The 23940-nt window shown below is 39.7% G+C and overlaps 1 protein-coding gene and 1 long non-coding RNA gene across 3 annotated transcripts in view; one reads left to right on the top strand and one right to left on the bottom strand.

Annotated features, from left to right (window-relative positions):
• LOC118553906 (uncharacterized) overlaps positions 1 to 14050 on the bottom strand; it is a 42627-nt gene extending 28577 nt beyond the window's left edge. Inside the window, exons 1-2 of one of the 2 annotated variants that reach the window (XR_013449184.1) lie at positions 13912 to 14035; positions 1019 to 1125 (exon numbers count right to left, since the gene is read on the bottom strand). This is a non-coding gene — a long non-coding RNA (uncharacterized LOC118553906). Of the gene's footprint in view, positions 1 to 1018; positions 1126 to 13911 lie in introns of both variants that reach the window. The other variant, XR_013449185.1, reaches the window with a different exon arrangement.
• Positions 14014 to 18262, top strand: TUBA1A (tubulin alpha 1a). The gene is made up of 4 exons (XM_036121122.2): positions 14014 to 14161; positions 16239 to 16461; positions 16622 to 16770; positions 17068 to 18262. Exons 1-4 carry the CDS (start codon positions 14159 to 14161, stop codon positions 18046 to 18048), a joined length of 1356 nt encoding a protein of 451 aa, XP_035977015.1. The 5' UTR covers positions 14014 to 14158; the 3' UTR covers positions 18049 to 18262.
• Positions 18263 to 23940: the final 5678 nt, after the last annotated feature.

The following is a 23940-nucleotide window of genomic DNA, read 5'->3' as shown; positions in this document are numbered from 1 at the left end:
AAAGAAATACAAGTCCTGAAGATGGGGGCATGTTGTATAAGTCATTTTAAAAGTGAAGTCTGATTTTTTGTGTGGCTAGTGCTACATGAAAATGGACCAGTTACAATTCCTCAGTATTTTACTTCTTACTGAACATCAATGCATCTATTCTGTTGTTCACTAGTATATCAATCTCACACTGATTTATCTATACTATGGAATTAGTTAAGATAAGAATTTGAAAGAAAAAGAGAAGTGCACATTTGGATGGTTGGGGGAGGGGACTCTGGAGCTTCCCTTGACTACTATCAAATCCCTGCAGCCAGGGCACCATGGCAACCTTCCCAGTCTGCCACCTAATTTCCATCTGCTTTAAGGGGAAGGAGGCGGAGGACGGAAGCTTAGCGGTTCAGTGTGCATTCTTGTGAGTGTGTGTAATTTGGGTTATTGAAATGCAACCAAATTATAAATTGTGTTTTATGGAAAACTGAGATTATCTACTGTCTTCTCCAATTCCTTCTCTTTCTTCTCTTCTCAGGATGCCTTTAAGCCTCTTCTAGTTTCGTCCCCTTTTCCCAAATGTCAGATTTTGTCAATAGGCTTAGGTGAACTACCTCCCCAATACCTCCCCAATGTCAGAGCAAAATTACAAATTAAAATGTGGATCTCAGGACATAAATACGTTGTTCAAAAGAGTGCTTCAGTAAGTGACTGAACATCCATGAGTGACCTCAAAGCATTATATTACAATGCCAGAGATATATTTTTAATATTACAGAGTACAGGTGTTTGTGTTATTTCATAAGTCTTACTTCTGGAATAGAAATTCATTAATATTTCTCTCTGCCATACACACCAAAGTCCTTCCCAAAATAGATGAAACTCAGTTACCAGAATCACTGATAATTCTTACCATTATTATCCAGAAAAAAAAAACAACTATTATTTAGTAATATTGCATTGTGTTGACCAGAGTTTGAGAAAGATAATGTTAAACTTTAAATAAAATTCTGAATTCAGATGTGGGTCATAGTCTTACCTAAACTGTTAACGGTGGAATTTGGCCAAGATGAATGCAGCAGATAATCTTTAAAGGCCATACATAGTGAGCACCAAATCACTCAATACATTGATCAGTACGGAACCCTAAAGTAAAGATAAATATAAATTCAGCATGTCAGCATAATCGTGTCCATCTCCTTATTTAAATTTAGTGTTCGAGATGTGTTTTTGTTAAAGAGTTTAAGAAAAACCTCCTTGCTTGAATTTATCTGTTTACACTCACACTTGCATGAGGAAACGCAGTGTGAGACAGGCAGGCATGATCATTCCACAAATGAGGCAGAGGCAACGGTGTGGGGTGAAACCCTGAACACTGTACCGGGATGGAGGCAGGAAATATAACACACTTCTTTGTGTTGGCAGCTTGTGCAGGGTCCTCTCTCTCACAGCACTTGACACAATGTACTGTAGTAACAGTTTCAGTCACTGGACCTTGAACTCCTCTGAGCCAGGAAACATGATTTAGGTCTTTTGTGCCAAGCCTTACTATATACTTATTTCCTTGTCGCTAAATCCAATGAACATTCCCCTGTCCTTATTAACAACCCCTCTGCAGTATTTCCTATTACTCAGCACTCTACTTGACACTGCCCTTCCTTTGTTTCTGTAACATCAAAATCTTCTGCTTTTCCTCCTCCTTTGGGCAGTTCTTCTTTTTTATTCTTTTCCTTACACTTTTTTTTTTTTTTTTTTAAGTCCTCTACTGGTTTTGTTTTTGTTTTTTTAAAGATTTTATTTTTAAGTAATCTCTACACCCCAGGTGAAGCTTGAACTTACAACCCTGAGATCAAGAGTCACATACTCAGGGCGCCTCAGTGGCTCAGTTGGTTAAGCAACCCACTCTTGGTTTCAGCTCAGGTCGTGATCGCAGGGTCCAGGGATCGAGCCCCGATCCCGGTGTGGGGCTCCCCACTCAGCATGGAGTCTGCCGGAGATTCTTTCCCCCTCCCTCTCCCTCCCCCTCTGCTCCTCCCCCACCCTTTGCTGGGTGCATGCGAGTGCTCTCTCGCTCTCTCAAATAAATAAATAAATAAAAAGTGTTAAAAAAGAGTCACATGCTCTACCCACTGAGCCAGACAGGCGCCCCTCTTTGCTGTTTTTAATGTATTACGTATGTTCTCAAATCTGACAAGTCAACCTCCTAAATATTCCTCAATCCATTTCTCTCCTTTCAATCCATCTCTTTCCTTCTGTCCCTATAGCTTTACCCTTAATCAGGCCCTCATCATAAAGTCTGGATGATTGTAATAGCTAGTCTCCTTGCTTTCAGTCTCAAACTCTTCCAATCCATTCTTTAAATCCAGAATGGTCTTTCTAGCCCGGCTAAATTGTGACAGAAAGGAGAATTGAACCCAGGTCTGCCTGACTCTGGAGCCAGTTGCCCCATCCTTCACTGCTCATTGCTCCTCATTCCTAGACATCACCACCTCTAGACTCAATCTTCCATATATTTCCCAAATATGTCTACTTCTTTGTACTTCCTTGAATCAGTCTTACCATCTACTAATCAACAATCTTCTAACCAGTCTTCCCTATTCCCAACTCTGTTCTATCTATTCTTTCTGCACACAGCAGTCAGAAGTAGCTTTCTAGGGGCGCCTGGGTGGCTCAGTCGGTTAAGCGGCTGCCTTTGGTTCAGGTCATGATCCCAGGGTCCTGGGATAGAGCCCCGCATCGGGCTCCTTGCTCAGCGAGAAGCCTGCTTCTCCCTCTCCCTCTGCCTGCCTGCTGCTCCCCCTGCTCATGCTCTCTCTCTATCTCTGTCTCTGTGTCAAATAAAAATAAATAAAATCTTAAAAAAAAAAAAGAAGTAGCTTTCTGAAATGCAAAGTCCATTATTACTCTTTCCTTTAATGGCTTTCACTGAGTTTGAAATAAGGTCCTTTCATAATCAATTCTTTGTCTAATCCTCCAGCCTCATTGCTCCCCAATTCCCTTTCCTTATACTTTATGTAACAAACCATAACAAACCACCTCCAACTTCTAAACTAACCCAGTTGTCTGTGTATTTGCATGTGCACTCTCTTTTCTATTTGTACCTGCTACTCCTATTTCTTTTTCAAGACAATCCCAAGAATTATCTCTTCCAGGAAGCCTTCCTGCATTCTCTATACCACCCCATCCCCCAAAGATCTAGAGGTTATAGGTATGTATGTCACCTTGCATGGGATCATGCCATGCCTCTTTCTTGGGACTTATCAGAATGCATTATATCTAATTAAATCTTAGCCAAATTAATGTCTATGTACCCTACACTATGCCTGGCCCAATATATGCAACTTAGTAGGCAACCAATATGTGTTTCCAAAAAGAAGAAACAAATGAATTAATGTTTGAAACATATAGGGCTGATCATCCATATCAGTTAATTACTTGGGTTAAAAAAGATTATAATAATTTAGAAAATAAAAAAGTTGAAATATGTATGAGCTGGTGAGAGGAGGCTTCCCATATATACATATGGTACCTTAATTCATGACAAAAGTGTCACGCAGTCAGTGGGGAAAGGATGGTCTTATAAATAAATAGTGCTGGACCAACTGGATTTCCATATGGGGAAAAATATAGGTCTGATTTCTACTTCACACCAAACACACACAAAAATATCAGTTCCCATATGTATTGTGGAACTAAATGTAAAAGCTTAAACAATAAGTCCTTTAGAAGAAATAAATCCTTTAGAAGAATATATTCTATCTCAATCATGACCCTGTGGATAGGCAAAGATTTCTTAAATGCAACTCAAAAGATGCTAGCAATAGGGACACCTGGCTGGCTTCGTCGGCAGAGCTTGCAACTCTTTATCTCGGAGTTATAGGTTCAAGTCCCACGTTGAATGTAGAGATTACTGAAAAATAAAATCTTAAAAAAAATGCTAACAATAAAGAAAAAATGATAAATTGAACTACTTAAAATTAAGAACTTCTGTTCATCAAATGACACTATTAGGAGAGTGAAAAGGCAAGCTGCAGAATGGGAAAAAAATTTTTTTTGTAATCTTCAAATCCAACAAAGGACTCTTATTCATAATATATTATGAACCAAACACTAAGGTAAAGATAGGCAATCCATGAGAAAATATGAAAGAGCCTTGAACAGGCATTTCACCACAGAGGATATTAAATGGACAATAAACACATGAAAAGGTGTCAACCTCATTAGTTAATCACAATGTGACAGATATTATACTATAAACTCTCCTGAATGGCTACAATGAAGGAGGATGAGAAGCAGAACTCTCCTACACTACTAGTGGGAATGTACATTACAACTTCGGGAAAATTTGCAGCCCAACGCAGGGCTCTATCCCAGGACCCTGAGATCATGACCTGAGCAGAAATCAAGACTCAGCCGCTTTACCAAATGAGCCACCCAGGCACCCCAGTGGGTAATGAGAGCAGATTGTGACTGGGTAGAGGTACAAGGGGGAGGCTTCTCAGATACTGATAATGTTCTGTTTCTTTCTTTTTTTTTTTTTTATTTTACTTCATTATGTTACGTTAATCACCATACATTACATCATTAGTTTTTGATGTAGTGTTCCATTATTCATTGTTTGCATATAACACCCAGTGCTCCATGCAGTACGTGTCCTCTTTAATACCCATCACCAGGCTAACCCATCTTCTCACCCCCCTCCCCTCCAGAACCCTCAGTTTGTTTCTCAGAGTGTATAGTCTCTCATGGTTCATCTCCCCCTCCGATTTTCCCCCCTTCATTTTTGCCTTCCTACTATCTTCTTCTTCTTCTTTTTTTTTAACATATAATGTATTATTTGTTTCAGAGGGACAGGTCTGTGGTTCAACAGCCTTACACAATTCACAGCGCTCACCATAGCACATACCCTCCCCAATGTCTATCACCCAGCCACCCCATCCCTCCCACCCCCCACCACTCCAGCAACCCTCAGTTTGTTTCCTGAGATTAAGAATTCCTCATATCAGTGAGGTCATATGATACTTTTCTTTCTCTGACTGACTTACTTTGCCCTCTAATACCCTCTAGTTCCATCCATGTCATTGCAAATGGCAAGATTTAGTTTTTTTGATGGCTGCATAATATTCCATTGTATATATATACCACATCTTTATCCATTCATCTGTTGATGGACATCTTGGCTCTTTCCATAGTTTGGCTATTGTGGACATTGCTGCTATAAACATTGGGGTGCACGTACCCCTTTGGATCACTACATTTGTATCTTTGGGGTAAATACCCAGTAGTGCAATTGCTGGGTCGTAGGGTAGCTCTATTTTCAACTTTTTGAGGAACCTCTGCACTGTTTTCCAGAGTGGCTGCACCAGCTTGCATTCCCACCAACAGTGTAGGAGGGTTCCCCTTTTTCCGCATCCTCGCCAACATCTGTCCTTTCCTGACTTGTTAATTTTAGCCATTCTGACTGGTGTGAGGTGGTATCTCATTAGGTTTTGATTTGAATTTCTCTGATGCCGAGCAATGTTGAGCACTCTTTCATGTGTCTGTTGGCCATCTGGATGTCTTCTTTGGAAAAATGTCTGTTCATGTCTTCTGCCCTTTTCTTGATTGGATTCTTTGTTCTTTGGGTGTTGAGTTTGATAAGTTCTTTATAGATTTTGGATACTAGTCCTTTATCTGATATGTCATTTGCACATATCTTTTCCCATTCTGTTGGTTGTCTTTTGGTTTTGTTGACTGTTTCTTTTGCTGTGCAAAAGCTTTTTATCTTGATGAAGTCCCAATAGTTCATTTTTGCCCTTGCTTCCCTTGCCTTTGGCAATGTTTCTAGGAAGAAGTTGCTGCGGCTGAGGTCGAATGGATTACTGCCTGTGTTCTCCTCTAGGATTTTGATGGACTCGTGTCTCAGATTTAGGTCTTTCAACCATTTTGAGTCTATTTTTGTGTGTGGTGTAAGGAAATGGTCCAGTTTCATTCTTCTGCATGTGGCTGTCCAATTTTCCCAACACCATTTGTTGAAGAGACTGTCTTTTTTCCATTGGACATTCTTTCCTGCTTTGTCGAAGATTAGTTGACCGTAGAGTTGAGAGTCCATTTCAGGGCTCTGTATTCTGTTCCATTGATCTATGTGTCTGTTTTTGTGCCAGTACCATACTGTCTTGATGATTACAGCTTTGTAATAAATCTTGAAGTCCAGAATTGTGATGCCACCAGCTTTGCTTTTCTTTTTCAACATTCCTCTGGCTATTCGGGGTCTTTTCTGGCTCCATACAAATTTTAGGATTATTTGTTCTGTTTCTTTGAAAAAAGTTTATGGTATTTTGATGGGGATTGCATTGAATGTGTAGATTGCTCTAGGTAGCATTGACATCTTCACAATATTTGTTCTTCCAATCCATGAGCATGGAACGTTTTTCCATTTTTTTTGTGTCTTCCTCAATGTTCTATTTCTTGATCTGCATGCTAGTTACACTAGTAATAATGTTAAGTATACAAAAATTCATCAAACTGTACATTTATGATTGGTAAAAATGTATGTATGCATGATATCCTTCAATAAAAAGTTTTCAAAATAAAGAAGAAAAAAGACAGAAAGGCTTTTCACGTGGTGAACATAACTGCATGCACAGGAATTGTGTTTCCCATTGAAATTCTGGGTTATACTTGGAGAATTCTATTCTCATACCATACCGCCATCATATAATACTCTTGTCATTAGGTTTCAAATATGCACCTCCACCACTCTACTCCTTACCATTCTCAGATTCCCAATAACTTCCAAGACTTCTGCCCTCAATCCCTTTATCACCTCAAACCGTGTAGCATTCAACTGTAAGACCACATCAACTGATTGACAGCCCCCACCACACACACACACAACACACACACACACAACACACACATACAAATGCATTTCCTACTCAGACTTGTATCTCTTCTCAACTTCCCTATTTTCTTTCTTTCTTTCTTTCTTTCTTTCTTTCTTTCTTTCTTTCTTTCTTTCTTTCTTTCTTTCTTTCTTCTTTCTTTCTTTTTCTTTCTTTCTTTCCTTTCTTTCTTTCTTTCTTTTCTTTCTTTCTTTCTTTCTTTTTCTTTCTTTCTTTCAGAGCTGCATGCTCCACAGACTGAGCCAACCAGGCACCCCCATCAACTTCCCTATTTTCATAAAGAGCACCACTACCATTTCATGCTCTCAGTTCACCAAGTTCAAAACTTTAAGGGTTAATTTTTACTCTCTCCTTTTTGCCTCATGTTCAGCCAGTCACCACTGGGATTCTTCCTTTGGATGGTCTCTTCTATGATCCTTTTTTTTTTTTTTTTTAAGATTTTATTTATTTATTTGACAGAGAGAGAGACAGAGAGAGAGGGAACATAAGCAGGGAGAGTGGGAGAGGGAGAAGCAGGCTTCCTGCCGAGCAGGGAGCCTGATGCCCAGGACCCCGGGATCATGACCTGAGCAGAAGGCAGACGCTCAATGACTGAGCCACCCAGGCACCCCCTATGATCCCTTTCTAACCATTCCCCCTGTAATTATGAAGGTCTGAGACCTTCTGCTTAGATTATTGCAGTAACCTCCTTATTGCTGTCATTATTTCCAGTCTTTCCCTACTCCACTTAGCTGTCAGATTAATTTTATAAATTAATTTTATAAAAATTAATATTTAATATTATATTAATATTCATTTTATTAAAATGTTGTTCACTCTCTTCTATAAGAATACAAAAGCTTCATACTGCCTACAGACTCAAGCCCAAACTCCTTTTTCAGACCAGAGTTCAAAATGCTTCATTAACTAGCTCTGCTCCCCACATATAACACTTTACCCACCGTTCCTTTGCATGCCCAAATTGAGACATTTTTGCTTTCCCTTGTACAGGCCCCAGATCAACATCATACTATCTCTTTGCTAATATTATGTTTCCTGTTTAAAGTACTCACTCTACTCCTGCCCCATTTGGTTATGAGCCACCATTCTGAGTGAAGACTTCCATGATAAACCATTGTTCTTAATATAAGGACTTTTTCCTTCTTTTGAAATTTCTATAACTTTCTATTTAAGGTAGTACAGAATAAATTGTGAAGTAGATAAAAATTGTCTTTAGCATCCACAATTTCCTCTTTTTAGTACTTATTTTAAGAAATTCTTAATTTTTGGGGCGCCTGGGTGGCTCAGTCGTTAAGCGTCTGCCTTCGGCTCAGGTCATGATCCCGGGGTCCTGGGATCGAGCCCCGCATCGGGCTCCCTGCTCTGCAGGAAGCCTGCTTCTCCCTCTCCCTCTGCCTGCCGCTCTGCCTACTTGTGCTCTCTCTCTCTCTCTCTCTGTCAAATAAATAAATAAAATCTTAAAAAAAAAAAAAAGAAATTCTTAATTTTGTAAGAAATTTTCAAACAGGGGCACCTGGTGGCTCAGTCGGTTAAGCGTCTGCCTTCGGCTCAGGTCCTGATCCCAGGGTCCTGGGGTCCAGCCCCACATCGGCCTCCTTGCTCAGCAGGGAGCCTGGTTCTCCCTCTGCCTGCAGCTCCCCCTGTTCATGCGCTCTCTCTCTCTCTCACTCTCTGACAAATAAATCTTTAAAAAAAAAGAAAGAAAGGAAGAAAGAAATCTTCAAACATACCCAAAAATAGAGAAAACAGTATAATGAACTCCATATACACATCATTAACATTTAACAATTATCAAGAGTTTTGCCACAATCTTTATCTATCATTTTTCCCCTTTTTCTTTCCTGAAGTACTTTATTTTTATTTTTTATTTTTTTTAGAGGGGCAGGGCAGGAGAGACAGAGGGAGAGGGAGAGAGAGAATCTTAAGCAGGCATGCAGCCCGACTCAGGGCTGATCTCATGACGCTGAGATCATGACCTGAGCTGAAATCAAGAGTTGGACTCTTAAATGACTGAGCCATCCAGGCACCCCTCAAATCATTATTTATTTGATTGCCAATATGTAGAGTATGGAGTTGGTGCCCTAGTTACTTCCAGTGGTGCAAAGGTATCAGATGATTATTTTTAATTCACTTTTATCTATTTTTATTTTTCCTTTGTGGGGTATCTTTATGAACTCATGGGTTTATATTGTTAATTTTTTTATTATAAAAATTGCATAAATACAAAAATGAATAAAACACAATTTTATAGCATAACAAATAATTATAAAGTGACTATCTAGCTTTTATAACTCCTTTGCCTCCTTATCAAAATCAACTCTCAGGAAATTATCTCAATTTTAACACAATTTTAAATCAGTATGTCCTTTCACAGGTTTTTAAGTATAAGATTTACTTCCATTATGGAATTAAAGCAGCCATATTTAGGATTTGGGATCTTCATCTTAAAACTAACAGGCAGCCATTGATCTGCTTTAAGCAGTGGAGTGACATGATCTGTATTATGTGACATGATCTGTGAGATGTATTATAATAAGATCACTCTGGGGGCGCCTGGGTGGCTCATTCGGTTAAGTGTCTGCCTTCCACTCAGGTCATAATCCCAGGGTCCTGGGATCAAGCTCCCCGCTCCATGGAGAGCCTGCTTCTCCCTCTCCCTCTCCTTCTCCCTGCTGCTCCCCCTGCTTGTGCTCTCTCTCTATCTCTCTGTCAAATAAATAAATAAATAAATAAAATCTTTAAAAAAAAAAATAAGATCACTCTGACTGTTGTGTGAGGACTGAACTGGGTGGGGGTAGGAGCAAGTGTATAAAAAATCTAAGAGGGTACTAAGGTTGTCCAGGCAAAAGATGATGTACTTACTAGAATGGAGGTAGTTGAGATGGAGAGAAAAGAACAAGATTTGAGAAAGATTTAGGAGGTAGACTTGACAGGACTTAGTGACTGATTCTACGGTGGTTAGAAAAGGAGAGGGAGATATCAAGAGTAATTCTCATTTCTGATTTGAGAAACCAGATGTATGCTGCTCCATCTACTGAGCCAGAGAACCTTGTAGGAGGTGCATATTTAGAAGAAGATAACTAGTTCAATTTGGGATACCTGTGAGAAACCCAGCCGGAGACTGTAAGTTTACTACAGAATCTGGAACTAAGAGGAGTTGTTAAGAAGTGGGCGCCTGAGTGGCTCAGATGGTTAAGCCTCTGCCTTTGGCTCAGGTGCCCTGCTCCTTGGGAGCCTGCTTCTCCCTCTACCTCTCTCTCTCTCTCTGTCTCTCATGAATAAATAAATAAAATCTTTAAAAAAAAAAAAGTGATGGACAGGGGCGCTGGGTGGCTCAGTCGTTAAGCGCCTGCCTTCGGCTCAGGTCATGATCTCAGGGTCCTGGGATCCAGCCCCACATTGGGCTCCCTGCCCAGCGGGAAGCCTGCTTCTCCCTCTCCCCCTCCCCCTGCTTGTGTTCCCGCTCTCCCTGTCTCTCTCTCTGTCAAATAAACAAATAAAATCTTTAAAAAAAAAAAAGAAGTGATGGACATATAAAAAGGATTTGAAGCCTTGGGAACGAAAGCACTTACCATCTTCTAGGAGTGACTAAGATCATATAGAATAAAATGAGAAAAGAGTCTAGGACTGAACCTTGAGAAACTCCAACATTTAAAGATTGGGAAAGGCGGAGGAACCAGCAGAGACAGAGAAGAAACAAAAAATGTAGGAGGGAAACCCAGAAAATGTAGAGTTTCTGAGGACAAGGGAAGAAGGTGTTCCAAGAAAGAGATAATATATCAACTGTGACAAAGCTTATCACAGGTCAACAAGAACTAAAAGGTGTCCAGTGGATTTAGCAACAACCATGGAGGGCATTTGTTTTCAAGGAGTGGTAAGAGCAGAATCCAGATTGAATGGATTTAGGGATAAATAGGAGGTGAAGAAACAGGAAGAAAAAAGTGTTTGACAACTTTCTTGTTTCCTACATAGGCTATAATACATGGGGTCGTGCGGTGGAGTCTACAAAGCTCCTCTCCATATACCTACAAACTGATGCTGTCTCCTATATACACGTACTTGTTTTATTTCTTCAACTATATTGGAAGACTCTAGGGCTGCCTGAGTGGCTCAGTCAGGTCATGATCTCCAGGTCCTGGGATCGAGCCCCGAATCAGGCTTCCTGCTCAGTGGTGAGTCTGCTTCTCTCTCTCTCTCTCCCTCTGCTCATTCTCTCTCTCAAATAAATAAATAAAATCTTAAAAAAAAAAAAAAGATCAGGATGCCCAGGTGGCTCAGTTGGTTAAGCGACTGCCTTCGGCTCAGGTCATGATCCTGGAGTCCCGGGATTGAGTCCCGCATCGGGCTCCCTGCTCGGCGGGGAGCCTGCTTCTCCCTCTCCCACTCCCCCGTCTTGTGCTCTCTCTCTCTCTCACTCTCTCTCTCTCAAATAAATAAATAAAATCTTTAAAAAAAAAAAAAGATCAGAAGGCTCTAGAGAAAAGAGACCACACTACTTACTACCTCTGAATTACTCACATTATCTAGAATGATCAAGGACTCACTGTCGACACCCAATAAATGCTTATTGAATAAAAAAGGCAAAATACTTATTACATACCTTTAAATTATTAGGCATTATAGTAGTTAGTGAAAATATGCACAGAGAGAAACCATTCATTCATCAAATGCATGTATAATGTCTAGTGTATGCTTGGCACTTTGCCAGGGACTGGGATTCACATTTTAATGGAGAAGAGGTGTAGATACACAAATAAACAATTTAAATTCTACAAATATTATAAAAGAAAAGATGTTTTACGCTAATCTTACCGTGGACACGAATGAACTTATTAGTAGAATACTTACACATCTATATTTATGTAAGTTAAAGAAATTGCCAGAAAAAAATAAAAGGTGAACTATAAAAAAATTTTTTTAATAGTTTGCATGCTATTAAGTCAGATAACGGGGGAAAAAAGAACAGATTAGTTATTTCCCTCTGCTCTCCCATTTATACATTTAAGATTATCAGTGCTCAAATAATCTATTTCTGACCTAGATCTTATTGTTACTTATGCCCAAGGGGAGAAAAAAAAATCCTCATTTGCATAAGGAACAGAATAGCTCTGAGATAGAATTACAAAGAATCAATTGCATGAACATGCCTCTCTTTTATTTAATCCTCTGTAAACTGCATAAAGAACTGAGACTATTGGTGAAACGACATATTTCTTTTATATTGTAAAGAAAATAAAATTCAAGACTATGCCTCTCATTCCATAAGGAAAGATTTGTACACTTTACCATGGTCCAGCAGCGTTTCATTTATTTGACTATTAAAATTTCATAAAAAGTATTTTCAATGAGTGACTTATAAATCCTTATACTCCCCAATGCGATTTAACTCTTATTTTTATTAAATGTACTTCTAGGTGCGGAAAGAAACATTCAAGTTGTCCTTAATGCTACTGTCTTTTTACTGAAATATACTTTTATTTGCTAAAGGGATGGAGATAAGATGATGTTGAAGATTATTTTTCCTATGAAATATGCAAGAAGTAGATAAAATGATGTGTGTGTTGGGTTTGATTTTTTCTAGGGAGACTACTGCCGCAAACTTGAACAAGTAAAGCAGAGCTATGGAGAGCCGGCTAGAAAAATCCATGGCAGCCATTGTCACACCACAACCTGCAGCAGCTGTCTCAAGACCCTCCCTCCCACGCCTGCTCTGCCCTCCAGCCCAGCAGGAATGAATGGGCTCCGCAGAGCACTGTAAATGGTGCTGCAGACCCTGAAAATCTGTTGCTGAAAACCGAACATAAAAATCATCTGCCAAAATAGAAATTTCCAACTTTGGTGGTCATAACAAACCTCTTTACCTCTGAAATTTCATTAGCAATGTCAGGTGGTAATCAGTCCAGAGTCTTATTCTGCATAGCCCGTCCTTGTTGGTAATAGAGCCTTTCTAAATAGCAAAAGAATGTTACTGCAATCCATCTCCTAGGGGTGAAAGCAAAGCCTTTTTGTCCCAAGAGGCAATTGAGCAACCACCAGTCTCCAGTTGAATAGCAACGGTGTGAGGCTGGCCACAATTCCCACAGTTAGAAGCCCAGTCTCTGAGATTTACTGAAATCACACAAGAACTACATAAAAAAAGAAATGCAATTATTGAGCTGACATAGTTGTCTGTGGATGGAGACAAAATTACAAAATGGTCTTCTTTCTTACATTATACAGCTCTCCTTTTTAATTTGATGTCCTAGTTATTCTTCTCTTTCCAGAAAAAAAGAAAAAAAAGAACAATGCAAAATATAACTGCATGGCACAGGTAATAGTACCAGCTTCTGAACTCCTTGTATTTTCTCAGTTCTGTATCAGGAAAGACGATTCATTTTAAAGAACAATACACTACATAAAATGTATTACATGGACTTCTGGTAAAGGAATATTTCTAGTAGACTATTTAACTATGCTATGTTTCTTAGATCTTAATTATCACCATGTTAGAACTACTCGTGTGCTTCCATATTTAGTATGGGTTTCTTCCATCTTCCCTTTTTGTTCAGCTTTTTGGGGGAGGGGTGCAAAAGAAGGTCTGAAGATAAATTACTTGAACCTGAAAAACCATTTTGGATGGCTCTATTATTGAACATTTTTTAATATTAAAAAAACCACATTTACCCGAGCCATTTTAAGCATCATTCCCATCTTCTCTCCTACTTTATCTTTAAAGCAATTAGAGATGTTGAAGCTTCCCTCAATGTGGCAGAATTTAGTGTACTTTGAGAGAGGGGCTGGGAGTAATTTTCCATTAAATATTTCATCTCAACACAAAATCTGCGATATAAGTGTTGGGGAAAACCTACATTGGTGATTTTAACTGTAGTATGAAGTTTAAGCAATATAAAAATCATCCAATTCAAGTTCTCTTTCTTCCCTTCTCCCTCCCCCGCCCCAACCCCACCCCATAATGGATGCTCGGCTGACTGTTTTTGCACAGTCTCTTTGTCTGAAGGATGCAAACAGTCTATGGATGCTAGGGAAAAGGGGGTGGGGGTGAGATTACCTCATCCCATGTTGCCTGCACCAATCACCACTCTCCTGTCGTGGCTTCTCCAGGCAGATCGAGGGGTCTGGACCAACAGGAAAAGGCCCCAGCCCATCCCCATGGTGACCGAGTTGTATATAGGGAGCCGCATCCGCCCATGTGCCGCAGGTTCTCTTACATCGACCGCCTAAGAGTCGCGCTGTAAGAAGCAACAACCTCTCCTCTTCCTCTCCGCCATCTGCTCGGCAGACACAAAGCAGCAACCATGGTAAGAATCTTCTTTCTCTGGCTCTTTGTGGCCATTGGGTGGGGTCAGTCCCCCAAGATCTACTTGGAAAATCTTAAGCCCTTTTTCCTTTACAACTTCTTTGGGTAAGGGTAGCCTTTATGCTTTGTTTGCGGGGCTTAGCTTTGCTGCCCCACATCCTCGAGCCCGGCCGCCGCCGCAGTGCGGGGTGCAGGAGCCCAGCCAGAACTGCGCCCGGGGCGCAGCAGAACCGTGGGGAAGAACAAAGGCGGCGCAGAGCGAGTACTTGTTATCTGAGCCCTTCCGAGCCGCCAGCAGCCCATCTGTCGGTGACGAAAGAGTCTGGGGCAGGGAAAAGCAGTCGTGGCGTCGCCTGCTCGGCCCCAGCGTCTGTGCGCACGGTGTTCGTGGGACTCCGAGAGGCTTTTCTTCCTGGCGTTGTTCCCTGGGGGAGGGAGAGAAGTCGTCCAAAAGGACCCGGGCTCAGTGGGTGTAGCTGGGAAGGGGGGAGGGGGAAGGACAGGGACAAAGCGGAACCTTGGGTTAGTATAAAAAGATCTCTCTACGGTTCGCTGGCATTTTAGCAAGATACCCGTATATTAACGGGGGGGAAATGTTAGTTTCTGTTGGAGCCCCTGGCAGCCGCCGTCAGGGCGGCGCAGGGGCGGAGTTGTTTGTTTCTGGCTTCTCCGGCCTTAGAGCCACTGGGCGGGGTTCGCCCTCACTAAACCTCCCCCTGTCAGAAGACTAATTAAAAGCCTTTCATCATTGTAGAACTGTAGGCGTTAAAAGGTTTTTCATTCACTGTTAAAACTTAAGATGAAATATTTTTTTCTTGAGATGCAAAATCACAGTTCTCTTGACAAGCCCTTTAAAGTCTGGTCTGGGACCACCCCGCCCTGACTGACTGGAGTGTGTGTGTCTTGTCTGTCCGTCTGTCTGTCTCTGCGTGCTAGATGCACGTTCAGCAAGAGAAAAAGCCCACTTTGAGAGCCAGCGTACCCTAACGCCCAGAACCCAGGGAAACGCCCTTCCCCACCCCCACCCCGCCCCCGCCCATATGTCAGTGACTAGACAATGGATAGACAATGGAAGCTGTAGCCATAAAGACCATAGAGAAGATAATCTCTTATTGAACGTGATAAGTATGAATATTCTGTGGTGAGTAGAGAACCTGAGAATGAAAATAGTATTTTGTTGTTTTAAATAAATATTTCATTATCCTTTCATCGGGCTTTTATTCTTAGTTAGGTCCTCTGATATTTTTCTGATATAGGAACTGTTGTTTTAAAGATACTAATAATTTTTCAGTCTTTTGCAGTGGAGAAGATTCTGGAAAGACTTCTTTTTAAGTAATGAAAATGCTGCAGACAAAGCACTATACTCTCTGTCCAGCTGTCTTTTGTTCTAGTGCATCTACATTAATTCATTTCAATTTAGGCATATGGTTCCAGCCCGGGTCAGAGAAGGAAAACTGGCAGCATAGCACAATGAGATCATGTAGGCAGTTTCTGGAAATAGAACTTACTCTGTTAAATAATGTAGCAGACAGAACAGGCTAGTACCAGGCACAGCAAATGCAGCAATGCAGCAATGCAGGAGGCAGACCTTGTTTAGCTTCCAGTCCCCTAGCACTAATGGATTCTGCAGATAGACTGCAAAGGGGTGTGGCATCTAGCCTCAGCTGCAGCACAGATGTCCATGTTAAAATACCAAGTCATATATAGAAAAAATTCCTTATTTAAAGGGAAGGCAGTAGTAATATTGATTCCAATTAATTAATGATTAAATTTAATTTACTTCATTTTACAAAATCTGTGCTTTAAATATTTTTTAAATACAAAAAATTTCTATTCAACATGACTGGAAACAATGGGCTTGCACATGGGTTAAATAGCACAACATTATTATTCAGACCACACCCATCTGCAGCATTTGTAGCAGTGCTTTTCTTTAATCATTTCTATTGAGTTAGGGATAATCTCAAATAAACTTGAAGAATACCTGTACATAATTAGAAATATTTTCAAAAATCTACTGAAAATTCAAAATGCTAACATAACCTAATTTTACAATTTTCTTCTTTTCCTTCCCACAGCGTGAGTGCATCTCCATCCACGTGGGCCAGGCTGGTGTCCAGATCGGCAACGCTTGCTGGGAGCTCTATTGCCTGGAACACGGCATCCAGCCCGATGGCCAGATGCCAAGTGACAAGACCATCGGGGGAGGAGATGACTCCTTCAACACCTTCTTCAGTGAGACGGGCGCTGGCAAGCATGTGCCCAGGGCCGTGTTTGTAGACCTGGAACCCACGGTCATTGGTGAGTTGGCCTCAGTGACCCCCGTGAGCTCCCGGGGTGAGACAGTTGGGGGGGTTGTCTGGGACAGGAGGTCTGTCTTGAGGCTCCGTGGACACCCTGGGGTTGAGCGGGCTTGTGCAGGTGGTGAGTGAGGGGTGGCCGCTCTATTTGCCTTTTGCAGATGAAGTTCGCACCGGCACCTACCGGCAGCTCTTCCACCCTGAGCAGCTCATCACCGGCAAGGAGGACGCTGCCAACAACTACGCCCGAGGGCATTACACCATTGGCAAGGAGATCATTGACCTTGTCTTGGACCGCATTCGGAAGCTGGTAGGTTTATTCTCAAGAATAAAGTAAATAATGATCCTAAGGAAGACATTGGAAATACGTTCTTTTCATCTTAAACACAGAACTGAAATGTAATAGAGGGAGGTAAACTATTCCTTTATAGTTTTTTTAAAAAATCCAATTAAAGCATTAACTATTTGGTGTCATTTTATAGATATTAGTGAAGCTATTTTTAACTAAATGCTTAGTAAGATCTATATTCTTGGAATTGTATGAAAAGTGAAAATATATTGCAAAGAGCAGTAATAATATGTTTTCTCTATTCCTTTTTTCTAACAGGCTGACCAGTGCACAGGTCTTCAGGGCTTCTTGGTTTTCCACAGCTTTGGAGGGGGAACTGGTTCCGGGTTCACCTCCCTGCTGATGGAACGTCTCTCTGTCGATTATGGCAAGAAGTCCAAGCTGGAGTTCTCCATTTACCCAGCTCCCCAGGTTTCCACAGCTGTAGTTGAGCCCTACAACTCCATCCTCACTACCCACACCACCCTGGAGCACTCTGATTGTGCCTTCATGGTAGACAATGAGGCCATCTATGACATCTGTCGTAGAAACCTCGATATTGAACGCCCAACCTACACTAATCTAAATAGGTTGATAGGTCAAATTGTGTCCTCCATCACTGCTTCCCTCAGATTTGATGGAGCCCTGAATGTTGATCTGACAGAATTCCAGACCAACCTGGTGCCCTATCCCCGCATCCACTTCCCTCTGGCCACCTATGCCCCGGTCATCTCTGCTGAGAAAGCCTACCATGAACAGCTTTCTGTAGCAGAGATCACCAACGCATGCTTTGAGCCAGCCAACCAGATGGTGAAATGTGACCCTCGGCATGGTAAATACATGGCTTGCTGCCTATTGTACCGTGGCGACGTGGTTCCCAAAGATGTCAATGCTGCCATTGCCACCATCAAGACCAAGCGTACCATCCAGTTTGTGGACTGGTGCCCTACTGGCTTCAAAGTGGGCATTAATTACCAGCCTCCCACTGTGGTGCCCGGTGGAGACCTGGCCAAAGTACAGCGAGCTGTGTGCATGCTGAGCAACACCACAGCCATCGCTGAGGCCTGGGCTCGCCTGGACCACAAGTTTGACCTGATGTATGCCAAGCGTGCCTTTGTTCACTGGTATGTGGGGGAGGGCATGGAGGAAGGAGAGTTTTCCGAGGCCCGTGAGGACATGGCTGCCCTTGAGAAGGATTATGAGGAGGTTGGTGTGGATTCTGTTGAAGGAGAGGGTGAAGAAGAAGGAGAGGAATACTAAAGTAAAAAATGTCACAAAGGTGCTGCTTTTACAGGGAAGCTTATTCTGTTTTGAACATTGAAAAGTTGTGCTCTGATCAGTTAATTTGTATGTAGCAGTGTATACTCTCATATACAATTACTGACCTATGCTTTAAAACACAACGCTTTGTTACAGACCCAAGCTGTCCATTTCTCTGATGGGTTTGAATAAAGTATTCCCTGTCTTAAATGAATTCAGTCTTGTGTTTTCTTTTTGGGTGTCTGAAATTCATGTATTTAGTTCTGAGAAGAAAGAATAACTGTTGACTGTGGTTTATACATGTACTGTGAAGTGACTTATTTTAAATTTTAGTATATTATAAAACTTACTCATAAAATACAAAATAACCAAAAATTACCACTAGATAAAATCTATGCTCTTCTTAAATTTTAACTCCACTGTGTTACTTAAACTGCTAGTACTCTTTAGAATTGATATTTACTAATACACAGCCAAAGGTCTGGTTACCTGCCGAGTCTCATACGACAAACATAAAATGGTGAATATTCCAAATGCATTATCCTGTGTTAAGTTTATTTTCATGCATTCTCATCCTGGCATGTGTTTAGTGCCATGATGCTTCCTCTGCCCTGGGTTCTCAAAAGAAGTCTGCTCTCCAAGAAATTGCTCCCTAGTTCTTTACTTCTTTCCAAACTTATTTTCAGCTAAATGTCAACAGAAAAGCCTGATATATTTACTCACTCTAATGTGTTATATATCTGAATTTTAACTCTCTAAATATATTATTATTTTAATATGGGATAATAACTTCAAAGAATAAAACTAATCATGCAGTTGTAGGCATCAGCACCAACATAGTGAGAGGAACAGTTCTGGGCCAATGGTTTTCACCTGCCAGTCCAACTGACCAAAAGGCTAAGGACCCAAGGACAGCAAACTGTCTTGTGCTATCACAGTATCTTGTTCTAGAATGATATCGTTGTGATGAAGTTCTTTTTTGGTATTTATAGCCTGTTTAATCTGTTTTTCCTTTGACACTGCCAACAAAGGGGTGTGATACTACTATAGTTACTGGAATCTGAGTTTTTAAGTTAATGGAAATAACGAAAAATAAGAAATAAGCCAAGATCAACTAGCTTTAAAGCCAATCCAATACTGCTTAGCAGTTTAGAAGCCAATGTGAATAGACTGGGGGGGGGGAGGGGGAAGTAAAAGGCTTCATTTATTCAGATAAAAAAACAATGTGGAAATTAGATAAAATGTAAGTTTTTAATGTGCACTCTCAGCACCTAGCAAAAATACAAGGAATATGGTAGGTGTAGGTACAATGATTATTGGTTGAATGAATAAAGTGTAGGATAAAAGAGATAAGTATAAAATAAAAAAATAAAAGCCCTATGATCCTAATTTTAATTGTAAATAACAGTATGCATTTGTTATATATTTTCTATTATGAAAAAATTTTATAATTGTGTCCACTGAAAAGGTCTAGGACCAATGTAGGAATGAGTACTCCTACCACTCAGATGGTGGTCTTTAAATACCTATTTTCCACTAAAAGGAATCAGAATGTTTTAGAGATGTTCAAGCCGGGAGCAGAAAATATGTAAGTTCAGCCCCAAATATTTTCTCATTCCAGAAAGCAAGGAAGATAGTCAAAGACAGGGCGCCTGGGTGGCTCAGTTGGTTAAGCAACTGCCTTCAGCTCAGGTCATGATCCTGGAGACCCGGGATCGAGTCCTGCATCGGGCTCCCTGCTGAGCAGGGAGTCTGCTTCTCCCTCTGACCCTCCCCCCTCTCGTGTGCTCTCTCTCTCTCTCTCTCTCATTCTCTCTCTCAAATAAATAAAAATCTTTAAAAAAAAAGATAATCAAAGACAAAGTTATATCAAAAGGATACAGAAGTCAAGTAGAAGGGGTTTTCATTGATGGTACAAATTGAGCATTGAAAATAATAGTGACTGCAGTGGGTTGAACCATATAAAATATATTAAAACTCGTGAGCTCATATTTTTTGTGTGATTTAAAAAACAACTGAAAGCAGTATAGCAGTTCCTCAAAAATATTAAACATAGATCTATGATCTCAGAATTCCACTTCTGGATATACACCCAAAGAACTGAAAGCAGTGACTCAGACACATATTTGTGTACCTATGTCACCACAGCTTTATTCACAATAGCCAAAAGTCAGAAGCAACCCTAATATCCATTGACAGACGAATGGATAAGCAAAATGTAGTATGTACACACAATATAATATTATTAGCCTTAAAAAGAAATGAAATTCTGACACATATGACAACATGGATAAACTCTGAAAATATTAAGCTAAGTGAAATAAGCCAGACACAAAAGGACAAATATTGTCTGATTTTATTTACATGAGGTACCTACAATAGTCAAATTCAGAGAGACAGAAAGTACAACAGTGGTTACCAGGAGCTAGGGGGAAGGATATAATAGGACGTTATTGTTTAACAGATACAGAATTTCAGTTTGTAATGATGAAAAAGTTCTTGAGGGGTGCCTGACTGGCTCAGTAGAAGAGCAAGTGACTACTCTTGATCTCAGGGTCATGAGTTCAAGCCCCAAGTTGGGTACAGAGATAACTGAAAAAGATAAATAAATTAAAAAAAAAAAACAACTTCCGGAGGTGAAAAGTAGTGATTTTGTACAACAATGAAAATCTATTTAATGCCACTAAATTGTACTTTAAAAGGGTTAAAATGGGGGTGCCTGGATGGCTCAGTCTGTAAAGCATGCAACTCCTGATCTTGGGGCTGTAAGTTCAAGCCCTGCATTGGGTGTAGAAATTACTTAAAAAAATAAAATCTTTTTAAAAAATAATAAATAAATAAATGAAAGGGTTAAAATGGCAAATTTTATGTTATATGTATTTCACCACAGTTTAAAAAACAAAGTATAAACCAAAAACTAAAAATATGGTTACCTGCAGGGAGGGAACATGGTCTAACCAAACTTTGAATGTATTTGTTGTATCATTTGACTATAGAAACATAATTATAATAAAGATTTAAATCAAGGTGGAAAAAAAATCTCTAAAAATTAAAAGCAAAATGAAACAAAGGAATTTAACCAAGTATCAAGTTGTAGCTTAACTACAGAGCTAATTCAGAATTATTTCACCTGACTTTAACACACAGTAATTTGATTGTATAGCCAGAGATCTATCCTAAAAAAAGGAAATCCAAAAAAATAAGCTGTTTTCAGTAATCATATTAGTAACATTATTTATAGTTTTGAAATTATATATAAATAATACAGAAATTAAAGATTCATTAATGTATTAGTATACAAAAACCTCAAAAGTTATAATTATATTACATATATTCAAGAAAGTGGATGAGTTTTAAGTAGAGATAGGGGAAAATAAATAAAAATTCTGGAGATGAAAAATATATCTCAGATTAAAAATATGCCAAATGGGCTTAACAGTAAATTAGACACCACAGAAGAAAAGATTAATGAATTGAAGACAAACAAAACATCCAAAATTAAATACAGACCAAAAATAAACTGGAAAAAAAATGAATAAATGGATACTAAACAGAACATAAACAGAAGCAGATTGAAGATGACTCAGCATTTTTAAACAGTTTGTAAAGCTTCAGGAATGAGGTCTTAAACTTTTTGGTATTTTATTTTCTCAATTACAAATTGCTTTCGGGGCACCTGGGTGGTCAGTCAGTTAAGTATCTGCCTTCAGCTCAGGTCATGATCCCAGGGTCCTGGGATACAGCCCCAAGTGGGGCTCCCTGCTTAGGGGAGAGTCTGCTTCTCCTTCTCTCTCTGTCCCTCTCCACTGGCTCGTGCTCTCTCTATCTCACTCACTCTCGCTCTCTCAGATGAATACATAAAATCTTAAAAAAAAAACAAAAAACCAATTTCCTTTCAACATAAAGTACAGTGCTACAGATAAATTTAAAATAAATTTTATAAATCTATAAAGAGATCTTTTTAAGATTAGAATTACATAATATTAAAACTTTGTTTTGTTTTATTTTTATATATATTCATTTTACTTTATTTTTAGTTGTGGTAAAATACACATAGCATAAAATTTGTCATCTTAACCATATTTTAAATATACAGATCAGTAGTAAGTGCATTCACATGGTTGTGCAACCAATCTCTAGAACTCTCTTCATCTTGCAAAACTAAAACTCTATATCCATTAAATAACTTCCCAATTCCCCCTCCCCCTAGCCTCTGGCAACCACCATTCTACTTTCTGTCTCCATGAATTTGACTATTCTAGGTACTTAAAATAATAGAATCAGGTATTTGTCTTTTTGTGACTAGCTTATTTCACTTAGCATAACATCCTCAAGGTTCATCCATGTTATAGCATGTGTCAGAATTTCCTTTCTTTTTAAGTCTGAATAATATTCCATTCTATGTATATACCACATTTTGTTTATCCAATCTTTTATCTGTGGACATTGGGGTTGCTTCTACCTTCTGGCTATTGTGAATAATGCTGTTATGAACATGTGTATATAAATATCTCTTCCAGACCCTGCTCTTAATTATTTTATTTATATGTGCAGAAATGGTATTGCTGGATCATATGGTAATTCTACATTCAACTTTTTGAGGAACTGCCATACTCTTCCACAGAGTCTATACATGTTACATTCCAACAGTGTACAAGGGTTCCAATTTCTCCATATCCTTGCCAACATTTGTTATTTTCTGTTGTTTTGTCTTTTGATGATAGTCATTTAAATAGGTATGAGGTGGTATCTCATTGTGGTTTTGATTTGCATTTCCCTGATTGGTGATGTTCAGTATCTTTTATTTATTTTTTGTTTATTTATTTATTTGAGAGAAATAGAGAGAGAGCATGAACTGAGAGAGGGAGAAGCACACTCCCCGCTGAGCAGGGAGCCTGATGCAGGGCTCAATCCCAGGACCCTGGGATCATGACCTGAGCCGAAGGCAGACACCTAATCAACTGAGCCACCAAGGTGCCCAGTATCTTTTATTTATTTATTTTTAATTATTTGAGAGGAAAAAGAGAGAGAGAGAGTGCGCAAATGGGAGGAGGGAGAGGGACAAGAAGACTCTGCGCTGAGCTCAGAGCCCAACACAGGGCTCGATCCCAGGACCCCAAGATCATAACCCAAGCCAAAATCAAGAGTCAGATGCTCAACCGACTGAGCCACCCAGGCACCTCATGTTCAGTATCTTTTAATGTGCTAATTGGCCATTGGGATATCTTCTTTGGAGAAGTGTCTATTCAAGTCCTTTGTTTACTTTTTTTAGTGTAATAATTTTTTATTGATGTATAATTGACATATAACATTATATTAGTTTCAGGTGTACAACATAATGATTTGATATTCATATATATTGCAGAGAGATCACCACAATAAGTCTAGTTAATATCTGTCACCATATATACTTAAAAATTTTTTTCTTTTGGGGCACCTGGGTGGCTCAGTCATTAAGCATCTGCCTTCGGCTGAGGTCATGATCCCAGGGTCCTGGGATCGAGCCCCGCATCGGGCTCCCTGCTCCATGGGAAGCCTGCTTCTCCCTCTCCCATTCCCCCTGCTTGTGTTCCCTCTCTCGCTGTGTCTCTGTCAAATAAATAAAAAATCTTAAAAAAATTTTTTTTTTCTTGTAATGAGAACTTTTAAGACCTACTCTCATAGTTTGCTGAAAGTTTGGGGTTTTTTTAATTAATGGATGTTGGATTTTGTCAAATTCTTTTTCTGCATGCATCTATTGAGATGATCATATGGGTGGTTTTTAATTGTATTAATATGGTGAATTAGATTCATTGTCTTTTGAATATGAAACCAAAGACAATTTACCATGAGCATTTTCAAATTTCTAACCATTTCTCTTATTCCTATAGGTACATGGTATTTCTCCTATCA

Source organism: Halichoerus grypus, chromosome 6 (genome assembly GCF_964656455.1).
Source record: "Halichoerus grypus chromosome 6, mHalGry1.hap1.1, whole genome shotgun sequence".
NCBI lineage: Eukaryota > Metazoa > Chordata > Mammalia > Carnivora > Phocidae > Halichoerus > Halichoerus grypus.
The sequence above is the reverse complement of the archived record's forward strand: the minus strand, read 5'-3'. Positions and strand labels throughout refer to the sequence as shown.

What these genes read in the sequence shown, in the direction of transcription:
- TUBA1A (XM_036121122.2), top strand. An exon ending in CCTGGAACCCACGGTCATTG is followed by an intron (nt 16,462 to 16,621) that starts GTGAGTTGGCCT and finishes TGCCTTTTGCAG; the next exon opens with ATGAAGTTCGCACCGGCACC. An exon ending in TGGACCGCATTCGGAAGCTG is followed by an intron (nt 16,771 to 17,067) that starts GTAGGTTTATTC and finishes TTTTTCTAACAG; the next exon opens with GCTGACCAGTGCACAGGTCT.